We start from the raw sequence: 11,687 nt of genomic DNA on the forward strand, positions 1-11,687 counted from the left end.
TGTCGTTAGAAGGTTTTATTTATTTATTTATTTTTGAGACAGAATTTCACTTTGTCGCCCTTTGGTAGAGTGCCATGGGTCACAGCTCACAGCAACCTTAAACTCTTGGGCTCAAGTGATTCTCTTGCCTCAGCTGCCCACGTTGCTGGGACTACAGGCACCTATCATAATGCCTGGCTATTTTTTTGTTGCAGTTCTCATTGTTCAGCAGGCCTGGGTCGGGTTTGAACCTGCCTGCCTCACTATATGTGGCCGGTGCCTTAACCACTGAGCTATGGGTGCCGAGCCAAGGTTTTTTTTTAAATATATAGTAAAGTCAGTAAGCATATGAGTTGTTTTGCTTTGTTCTAGGGTAACATCACAAAGTTTATGGTTCTTGTAGTGAATATGGATATAAATGATTTCTAGAGTTTTTATATATCAAAGGAAAATATATGTCTACAGTAGATTTAGTATTAAGGTGTTATTTTGGATGATTTGTTTTGTTTTGTGTTTTTACTCAGTCTGAAAAATTGATAATCCACTGAAAGAAATTATTAGCCCCAAATCTTGACTAATCTGGTCCTTAACTAACAGAATTTACTGCTGTGCTCAGTTTCATAAGCCTTCTTCATTCCTAAGCACTTTAAATCATTTTTTCTCAATTTAATTGAATGTTTTTCTTGTAATCTTGTGTATCCTTAAAATTTGGTTAGCAAAAATATATTGTTACTTGTAATACACAGATACATCCCAGTGGAATCTGTGCCTTAATCCTCACCAGTTTAATTTCTGGGGCATCCAAATTGATCATGTGTGTTGTACATGTATTTAACCTCTGGATTACATTGATTCCTTGACAACCTAGTGAAAACAGGTTTAGTGTCTTTTAACTTACGTAGTTTTTTATTTATCTTTTAAAAAATGTTTTATGAACTCAAAGGTTTCATTTATTTCTTGTGATGCTGTTGTGCTGACATTTTGGCAGAATTAAAGAGGTCAACGACAGGAAAGGGCCTTTAATGGTTTGGGTCAGGACTTGCTGTGTTGAGGTGAGGGGCTGTAGCTTCCTCCTGGGGAAAGAGAGAAATTGGTGTTCTTAGCAGCTAGTTTGATTTCATGGGGACAGATTATAGCCTGAATTGAACAATCTGGCCTGCCGTCTACTTGTAATCTCTCCCACAGGACAAGTTAGCAGCCCGGAGCTGTAGCATCCTGAGCAGCTGCTGAATGTGGCCTGAGCTTCGGATTGACATATGAGTAGAAACAATTAAGGCAGGGGAGAGAGATGATAGAGTATTTGAAAGTGTTATAGAAGCCTATTGAAGAGAACAGGATTGTAAGGGAAATTTTGAAAGTTCTGCTCTAAACAAACATTTTAATCATGGAGTTCACAAACTCTCCTGAATTTCTTCAAAGTGGTAGAAACTGTTCATCCTATAGAGTTATAAAAGTTGTCACTTCCTCATCTGAAGTCAGGAATGATCTTTCTTAAGTGAACTTTAAAGCCAGGGTTGGCAGATGTTTTATGTAAATAGTGAGATAGTGAAATATTTTAGGCTTTGTAGGTTACATAGTCTCTTTCATATTACTCAACTCTGCCCTTGTAGTGCAAGAGCAGCCTTTGGAGGCAAATGAGTGATCATGGTTGTGTCTCAATGAAACTTTATTTACAAAAATGGGTGGAGGAACAGATTTGGTCTGTGGGCTTTAGAATGCCAACTCTTGCTTCATAATAAGCTGTTAATTTTTTTCCCTCTTGGAAGTGGTTCTGCCAATTCTAGTGGTGTTCAGCGTATGTACATAGTCTATTTGCCAGTCTCCTAGCTCATGACACCTGTAGTTATGTGGATTGTGGCTTCTTTCCAGCGGACGCCTGTGGTCTACTGTGTGAGGTTAGCCAGGGCCCTCGTGGATGACTACTGCTGTTTGGTGCCAGGATCCGTTCAGACGCTGAAGCAGATATTCAGTGCCAGCCCTCGGTTCTGCTGCCAGTTCATAACTTCTGTCACTGCACTCTATGATCTGTCATCAGGTAAACTTAAATAGGTTGTTTCTGTTAAAGAAGCTTCAACTGATTACCAGTTTTGTTTTTTTTCACTGAATATCCAGGATAAATGTCCATCGAATGCTTTGGTCTTTTTTTTCTGAAATGTGTGTTTTAATTTTAAGCTGAAAGCTAAAGCTGTGGGCTACTCCAACTCATGCAGTTTGCTAAGAGTGAGCTTACCTATTTGCCTGAGACATCATGGTCCAAGCAGGCAGCCCAAAAAGTAGCATCTGATGAAACATGGCCTGTTCCCTAGACATATGTTATGTTTTTAACCCCCATTTTTTATTTTGTAAAATTTCCAAACTTCAGAAAAGTTGCAGGAATAGTACAACAAACATTCATACACTTGTTACCTAGATTTAACCATTAAGATTTATCATATATTCTCTTCTCTTTGTGAGTGCAGGGGCATACACAGCCCCCCCAAACATATTTTTCCTGAACTATTGAGAGTTCATTGTTGACATCCTGTACCAAATACTTAAGCATGTATCTTCTAAGCATGAGAACATTCTGATGTGTAACCATAGTACCATTATCACACCTAAGAAGTTTAATGTTGATGTGATACTATTATGTTTTTTATTTGTTTGTTTGTTTGTTTTTAGAGACAGAGTCTTACTTTGTCCCCCTTGGTAGAGTACTGTGGCGTCAGAGCTCACAGCAACCTCCAGCTCTTGGGCTTAGATGATTCTCTTGCCTCAGCCTCCTGAGTAGCTGGGACTACAGGCACCCGCCATGATGCCTGGCTATTTTCTTGTTGCAGTTTGGCTGGGGCTGGGTTTGAACCCACCACCCTCGGTATATGGAGCTGGTGCCCTACTCACTGAGCCACAGGTGCCACCCACTATTATGTATTTTATAACCTATATTCAGATTTCCTTGATTGTATGCATTTTTGTTTTGGGGTTTTTTTTGTTTTTTTTTTTGTTTTTTGGTAGAGTGCTGTGGTGTCACAGCTCACAGCAACCTCAAACTCTTGGGCTTAAGCGGTTCTCTTGTCTTAGCCTCCCAAGTAGCTGGGACTACAGGTGCCTGCTACAATGCCCAGCTATTTTGTTGTTGTTGTTATCATTGTTGTTTAGCAGGCCCAGGCCAGGTTCGAACCCACCAGCCCCAGTGCGTGTGGCTGCCACCCTAACCACTGAGCTATGGGCGCTGAGCCTTTTTTTTTTTTAATTAAAGAGAGGGTCTCATTGCTGCTACCTTGGCTGGAGTACAATGGTATAATTATAGGTCACTGTGGCCTTGAACTTTTGGCCTCAGGCAATCTTCTTGCCTTAGTCTCCTGTGTAGTTAGGACTATAGGTATGTGCCACCACACAGCTAATTTTTAACTTTTTATAGAGATAGGATCTCACTGTGTTGTCCAGGTTGTTCTCAAACTCCCAGCTTAAAGCAGACTTTCCACCTTAGCCTCCCAAAGTGCTGGGGTTGTAGATGTGAGCCATTATACGCAAGCCAGGCCAATAATGTCTTCTGTAGTCTTTCTTTTTGTTCAGAGGGATCATATGCATATGTAATACATAGTTATCATATCATGCCTCTTTGGTCTCTCTTTTTTTTTTTTTGGAGACAGGGTCTCACTCTGTCACCCTGGCTATAATGCAGTGGCATCCTATCATAGCTCACTGCAACCTCAAACTTTTGGGTTCAAACAATCCTCCTGCTTCAGCCTCCCAAGTAACTAGGACTACAGTGTGTACCACCATGCCTGGCTAATTTTTCTATTTTTTGTAGAGATGGAGTCTCACTCTTGTTCAGGCTATTCTTGAACTTCTGGCTTCCCAAAGTGCTAGGATTACAGGCATGAGCCACTGTGCCAGCCCTCTTTAGTTTTTAAATTCAGACCAGCACCCCCCCCCCCATGTTGGCATTTAAAACATAATCTCTTATTTTTTAACATTAACATTTGTGAAGCTCTCAGACCTGTTCTTTTGGAGAGCATTTCTTAATTTAGATTTGTCTGATTGTTTCCTTATGAAAAGATTTGAACAAAACCCTTTTTGGCATTAGTACTACCTAAGTGACGTGTTGTTAATGCTTGACATTAGGAGGTAAATACATTGGTTCTAGTGTTAGTGACTTTTAGGGACTTTCTCAACGGAATATCCATGATAGCCATGGTATAGCATTTGGCTTTGACTGGGAGAATGTCTCTCATTCTTGTCCAGCAGCAGCAGTAGCAGCAGAACCCTATGGTCAGACTTCAAAAAATAAAAATAGCTGGGCATGGTGGCTCACACCTATAGTCCTAGCACTCTGGGAGGCCAAGATGGGTGGAATGCCTGAGCTCATGAGTTTGAGACCAGCCTGAGCAAGAACAAGACCCCCGTCTCTTAAAAAAAAAAAGTAGCTGGGTATCGTGGTAGGTGCTGTAGTCCCAGCTACTCAGGAGGCTGAGGCAAGAGAATCACTTAAGCCCAAGAGTTTGAGGTTGCTGTCAGCTATGACGCCATGGCACTCTACTGAGGGCGGCAAAGTGAGACTCCATCTCAAAAAAAATAAAAATAAAAAAATAGAAGTTGAGCAGCTATGATCAAGTTAGGGTAGGGGGCTAAGACCCTTGCCTATTGGGTTGTGCTGTTCATTTTCTTCCCTCAGAGGTAGATTCTAAGGAATAGGATTGACAAACAAGGATTTTCAGTACACTGAGTCCTTCTGTATCTGTGTCCTTGTGTGATCACCACTGCCCTGTGTGGCTTTCAGGCAGGGGCTCTGGGCCTTGTTTTCCATGTGAGAAGTTATAGGCCTTGATGAGTGGCATTCTGTCAAAGCTAGCTTTTCTGCTAGTATTTCAGGTTTCTCCTTCTCTGCCCTCAGATCTTGCTGCTTAGAGGGCCAACAAATGGTCTGTTTTTTATTCTGGTCTTAGTGCTAAACCAGCATTTTGAAAGCCTTAAATAACATTTTCCATTATTGTTCAGTCCGATATTCTAGTATTGGTTTCCTGCCAGCCTGCTGATTATATTTTAGCCTCCTTTTATTTATAAGCTTTTTTTCTTGCTGTTAGACTTTGGAAGTTTGTGTGGAAATAGTGTGAACATGCAAGTGCATACATATTCACATGCTAATTTCTGGGTTTTTTGTCTGTTTTTGTTTTGTTTTGTTTTTGTGACAGGGTCTTGCTCTTTCACCCAGTCTAGTCTGCAGTTGTACAGTCATAACTCATTGTAGCATCAAACTCCTGGGCTAAAGTGATCCCTGCCTCAGCCTCATAAGTAGTTGAGACTATAGAAGCATGCCTGGTTAAATTTTAAATTTTTTCTAGAGATAGAGTCTTTTTATGATGCCTAGCTTCTCAAACTCTTAGCTTCAAGTAATCTTCCTGCCTTGGCCTCCCAAAGTGGTGTGATTATAGATGTGAGCCACCACACCCAGTCACTAATCACATACTCCCTCTTTTGTAGCACTTTGCCACAGAAGCGGGAAGCAAGTTTTATAGAGCAGTGCCATGTTGGTAGAGTGGAATTTTCCCTGGTTTTCTGTTGCTAATAATAGCTGAAAACAATATTCAGGCTCCCCTCCCACCCCACCCTGCCCCATAGGAAATATCTAATTAAACTCAGTTTACAGCCTCATAATTGCCTTCCAAGTCATCAGTTATTCCAGGCCAGAAAGGGCAGAAATTGGCCTTACCATGGGGAATGGATAAATTGGTGGATGAAACAGGAAATAACATTCAGGGAATACCACTGACATATGAGAGTAGATCTTAGATACAGTATTTTTTTCTTAAGTCAGTGTGTCAGCCTGATGGATGTGTGGGTGATTTCTCAAGTCACCCATCACACAAGGCTTTTGTTAGAATGGTGATTGATACTGCTCTTGGGTGCTTCTGGTAATAGAAGAGCATTCTTAGAATCTGTGCTGTCAAAGCCACAAAAAGGGAGCAGCTCATGTAACCATACAGAACATCCTCTTGCCTGAATTTTGCCAAGAACTCATGTCTCTGAGTGGGAAGGTCATTGAGATTGAGGACTCACTCACAACGTACAAATATGCACACGTATGGTGGGAGCCTGCGTGCACAAGTACACACATAGCCTTCAGGCTGGTGGGAGATGCCTCAGCTTAGATGTAGGGGAGGTTATGCTTTAAGAGTGGGTGCATGCCAGGCAGTGCCCACACAGAAACGTTGCTGGGGAATCAAGGCTCTGGACACAGGACAACATCTGCTATCTACTGTTGCCATCATCTTACAACAGAAGGGGCAGATTGGGTTGGGGGTGGTGGTTAATACTAAAAAAATCGTAGGAATAATCTTAGGAAAAAAAGACCAGTCTCCTAAGAAGTTAAAAACCTTAAACCAATATGTATCTTGTTCTTGCCTCTCTCGGGGGCTATACACCTCATAGCACATGGGAAAGCAGAGCCATTCTAGGGATTGGTGACTCAGTAAGTATTTGTGGAGCTTCTCTCTTGTCCAGTCTTGGACATTAGCGAGGTAATACTAAGACAAAAGTCCCAGCCTCTGTGGAGCAGATGTTCTTGGAAAAGAGACAAAAAATAGATAGGGTAGGGAGTAGTGACCTGAATGCCAGGGTAAGTGCTGTAAGTTTAGGGGTCCATCTTTTCTTTTTCCACTTCCCACTCCTGTCCCCAAGATTGAGAATACATCTGACCTGATAGTCTTTGTTTGCAGATGATCTCATCCCACCTTTGGACTTGCTTGAAATGATCGTCAGCTGGATTTTTGAGGACCCAAGGTTGATTCTCATCACTTTTTTAAATACACCGATTGCAGCCAATCTACCAATAGGATTTTTAGAACTCACCCCACTCATTGGATTGATCCGCTGGTGTGTGAAGTCCCCTTTGGCTTATAAAAGGAAAAAGAAGCCCTCTTTATCCAATGGCCATGTCAGTAACGTGGCTGCCAAGGACTCAGGTATGGGGATGGACAGAGACTCCCACCTCCTGTACTCGAAACTCCACCTCAGTGTCCTGCAGGTTCTCCTGACGCTCCAGCTGCACTTAACTGAGAAGAATCTTTATGGGCGTCTGGGGCTGATCCTGTTTGACCACATGGTCCCATTGGTAGAGGAGATCAACAGGTTGGCAGATGAACTTAACCCCCTTAATGCTTCCCAGGAGATTGAGCTCTCACTGGACCGGCTGGCACAGGCTTTGCAGGTGGCCATGGCCTCAGGAGCCCTACTGTGCACAAGAGGTGGGTAGTGTCCTGACCTGGGCCTCCTAGGATGGGAGCACCACTGCCTGGCAAGAGGACAATAGGGACTCCTGGACAAACAGTTTTTGCTTTTCTTCCTCCTCCTGACCGTGGGGGTTGGGGAAGGATGGTGAAAGTCATGGAACATCCTCCATTAGCACCCTGTCCCTCTGCCTTCACTGCTTACTGCTGTCAAGTCCTAACATAGAACAGATGTGACATCTGAGCAGCTCTTGACTTTTTCCCCAGGACTGGGGACTCCTCAAGAGCATGAATAGTATCTTTCTCTTGAGGAATCTCATTTTTCTGTGTCCTTTTTAATTGAAACATAATTTATATATGGTAAAATGCATAATACAGAGTTCGATGCATTTTGACAAATGTATACACTCATGTAACAGCTGCCCAGGCAAGGTACACAACATTCCCATCGCCTGTCTTGAGGGTTCTTAATTCTGCATTTCAGTGCTCAGACTCTCCCTGGAGAATGATCTGGTGCTAATAACACACTTAAGTTTGCTTTTTACTTATTGACTCATGTGAGTTACCTGTGGCCTCAAGGGTGGTCCCTGGCAGTGGGTTTCCCTCTTAGCGCTGCTCTAGGAATGGCTTGGGTGTTTGGTTGCCAGTGAGAGCCCTGTCACCAGGCTCTTACCTTGCTATCTGACAAGTTGCTAACAGGGCTACCCATCCTTCCTAAGTGATAGCTTAGGTCTACTTTGCTAAAGCAAAAATTGAAAGAAGTGAGAACCCCTCTTCTAAGTATGTTAGGGAAATGTAGTGTAAGACACTGTTGCTATCTTGCTAGTATCCTTGAAAAGAACATCACTGACTTTCACTGTGCTGCCTTCAGTCCGTTCCTTAATCATGTTATCTCTTAATTTCAGATGACCTGAGAACCTTGTGCTCCAGGCTGCCCCATAATAAGTAAGTGCCGTCTCAAGACTTCGGGCTGCTGGGCTGTGGTGGAGGAGGCAAGGCAGAGTGCATACCTTTGTCCTGGGCTCCTTGGGGAGGGTTGGTCTGCAGGGTTTAGAGCTCCCTATAGAGCTCCTTAAGGACATCATGATGAGTGGAAAATGGATAGTTTTGGAGAACCCACATGAGAAGAACCCTAAGTAGAGATGAACATGAAAAAAATGGTGCTGGGAGTCAAGGAAAGGAGCCAGAGTACACTGCAGGTATCACTGGAAACCTCTAAATGAGTATGCACCTGCTAATGCGGCTGGTACAGTGGTGCCATACCAGTGACATTGTAAACTGCAGTCCTTTGGGCAACACTGCAGAGCCACAGCCCTAGAGGGCATTGAGTTAGTTATGCCACTGGTGCTCAGTCACCAGGCAGCAGGAACCTGGGTTCTGTGATTTGCTGTAATACTTGAGAAGTGTCTTTACTTGTTTCTGGTCCTCAGTCCCCCCCCACCCCTTATAAAGTGGGGAGCTACTTACTATTGCCTGGTTCATAGGGTGGCAGTGAGGATGAAACAAGGTGGTCTTTGTAAATTTCTCAGTGTAGTTCCTGTCACATGGAAACCTCCCCACAAATGCAATCACAGGGATGAAAAGCCGGAATTGTGGTCACACTGATTCTCATCAGAATCCCAGTTTGCTCCTTCCTGTCCATATGACTTTGGGCAAGTTCTCCACCTTCTACTGCCTCCTCAGAATCCTTGTCTGTAAAATCAGGACAATCATAAGACCTGTCTTATGTCCTGGTGTTCCCCCACGCCCCTCCATAGGGTTTGTATGAAGATTAAATGAGTAAAAAACAGGGAAAGCGTTTAGAAAAGTATGTGATCTGTAGTGTCTAGTATGTGTTAGTCGTTGCTGTTATTATTCCTTCAATAATTTAAGAATTTTACTTCTGTGACTCTGTCCTTAGAAAAAAGGCCAAGAGGCATATTGCACAAAAATCCTTCATAGGTGCAAAACTCTAGCAACCTACTGGAAGGTTAACTCCAGCAAAAAACTGGAAGCAACCTAACTACATAGCACAGGGATACTTAGTAAGTTGTGATACATCACAAGGTAGAACATTATGTATCCACTAAAAATAGTAATTATGACAACTTTGTGAGGAAATGTTTATAGTAGAAGGCAGAACTCCTGTGCACATGGTAGGGTTTACAGAAATGAAAAATGACTGAGTTAACTTGGTGGGTTACTAATGTTCTTCTTTCTTAGACCCATCACAGTGGTCTGGCATAAGGAGTATGGGGCTCCCAGGGTGCTCACAGCCACTCAGATGTCTGCTAGGTTCAGTGAGTCTGGGCATGTTGGGAGGGTGAGTCAGAAGTGTGCATAATTTGAGTCCAAAAATTGGCCATATAGTGATTCAGCTAGCACAAGTGGCATGTCCTCGTGCTATGTGGGGACTTTCATCGTTACCACGCTCTGCCAGGTTCAGCAAGGGAAGAGTACCTTTCCAAGGACAAAACCCAAGGAGGTGGCCTGTAATCCTAGCACTCTGGGAGGCCAAGGTGGGTGGATTGCTTGAGCTCAGGAGTTCAAGACTAGCCTGAACAAGAGTGAGACCTCGTCCCTAAAAATAGCTGAGCATTGTGGCAGAGGCCTGTAGTCCAGCTACTTGGGAGGTGGAGGCAGGAGGATCACTTGAGTTTGAGGTGGCTGTGAGCTGTGATACCACAGCACTCTACCAAGGGCAACAAAGTAAGACTCTGTCTCAAAGAAAAAAAAAACAAAACACCAAAGAGGTGGAATGGGATGGTTCCTGGTGGGATGAAACTTTTGCCTGTAATGTTTTATCTGCTCAGAAGGCAGACTGTCCTGAGTCATCTTTCTCTTGTTTTTGGTCTGGGCTCTAGAAGCTTCCTGAGCATCTGACATTGTTGGTATCTGTTGGGATGTTTCCCCCTCTTGTAATAATCCTTTTATGAAATTTTTTTTGTCCACAGCTTTTATTTACTGTTTAGTCTTTTCAGGGAATTCAAATAAGGATGGGATGTAAATCCTTACGTCATTTTCGTTTTATAACTCTGAGGGCTCTGAGTTGGAGTCCCTTCAACTTCTCAGTAGTCCCACTGTCTCACTTGGAGGCTCTGACTCCATCCATTTCTGGGAGCCTGTGGTTCCTGGACACAGATCCAGGGGAGCCCCGGCCTCCTGGCTAGACCTGGCACTGATGTGAGGAAAGAGAGGGGACAGTTAGCCACTTGCTGTGTCTCTGCACTGACTTCCCATCTCGACTGCAAACTTCCTCAGACTATTTCTGTCTCTGACAGGGTTACAGGTTTAATTAATGCAACAACTTGAATTTTGCCTCTGTAATGCTCCCTTCTCCTTGGGTTTGTTCATTTTTTATTGAATTTCTTACTCAGAGTTAAAAGCAACAGTGGAATGAAAAGGGGCTCAGAAGAGCTCTGGACCACTACAACTCACCAGGCTTCCCTGTGCTCTTGCTCATTGCCCAGACCCTTCCTTTGGGTGCTGGCACCAGCCTTTGTCCAGAGGAGGGGAGGGTCAGTTTGCTTCAGACCAGACTAAGGGAGTAGGCAGGAGGCAAAGAAAAGTGAAGTGGCCCTGGGACTAACCTGTGGGCAGTGTGTGGGAGGGTTGGCTTGAGTGAATGATGGGGCTTGAGCAGGACCTGCAGGCTGGCCTCGGGGAGGGGACAGACCAGCAGAGGTGCCTCAGTCAGGCAGCTGGGCAAGGTCCTGGTGAGGTCAGGAGAAGAGTGAGCAGGGTAGGTCTGTCTGCAGTGGGAGACCGTCGAGGGAAGGCAGGGTTGGAGGAGGCTGTGTCCTGAAATTGGGAAGTAGAGTGGGGGGCCTGAGAGGTTTTTTTGATCAAGGTAGGACCCATGGATAGTTGATCACTTCAGGCTGATAGCAGGACTTGGGGTGGCCCAGAGAACTGGAGGTGCAGACCAGAGCCAGGAGGTTCTGAGGGTTCTGCTCATCCTGGGGGAGGGAAGTTGGAGAGGAGAGCCCTGTGAGAAGCTCTTTCAGGAGTCTCAGGAGGGACCCAGCTTGGAGATTGAGAGAAGTCAGGAGGGAGGAAAATGTCCGGAGGTGGTGACTGTGGGTGTATGCTGGACTCCAAATAGAGGACAGCCCAGGCACCTAGGGCTTGGGATTGGGGGGTGTCATGGGTGGAAGGCACAGGGGCCTGACAAGGGCATGTGGCTGTCAGACCTTGGTGCCAGGTGGGGCAGAGGAGCTGGTGAGCAGAGGGTATAAAGTTTCACTAGGCAGGGGTGTAAGAGGGAGTGAGCCCAAGAGTCAGTAAGGGCTGGGTCTAGGCCTGGGCCACCCTCCAGGGACCCTGCCCCAGGCACTCAATTTCAGAGTCATATGCAAAGCCAGCTTTCCTGGAGCTTACTCTTGGGATTCAATTGGGACTGGTCATTAAGAGTGACAGGACTGGCTTGGCGCCTGTGGTCAAGCGGCTAAGGCGCCAGCCACCTATACCTAAGGTGGCGGGTTCGAATCCAGCCCGAACCCGCCAAACAACAATAATGGC

General features: G+C 44.6%; 1 protein-coding gene across 2 annotated transcripts in view; it reads left to right on the plus strand.

Annotated features, from left to right (window-relative positions):
* Positions 1–11,687, plus strand: part of CUNH7orf26 (chromosome unknown C7orf26 homolog) — a 15,106-nt gene that overhangs the window by 2,007 nt on the left and 1,412 nt on the right. For both annotated transcript variants that reach the window (XM_003795429.3, XM_012808724.2), the window contains exons 3-5: positions 1,849–2,014; positions 6,678–7,205; positions 8,093–8,132. In XM_003795429.3, the coding sequence (XP_003795477.1) occupies positions 1,849–2,014; positions 6,678–7,205; positions 8,093–8,132 (734 nt within the window). The remainder of the gene's footprint in view (positions 1–1,848; positions 2,015–6,677; positions 7,206–8,092; positions 8,133–11,687) is intronic.

Source organism: Otolemur garnettii, unplaced genomic scaffold (genome assembly GCF_000181295.1).
Source record: "Otolemur garnettii isolate 467f Iridium unplaced genomic scaffold, OtoGar3 scaffold00092, whole genome shotgun sequence".
In the NCBI taxonomy this organism is placed as follows: domain Eukaryota; kingdom Metazoa; phylum Chordata; class Mammalia; order Primates; family Galagidae; genus Otolemur; species Otolemur garnettii.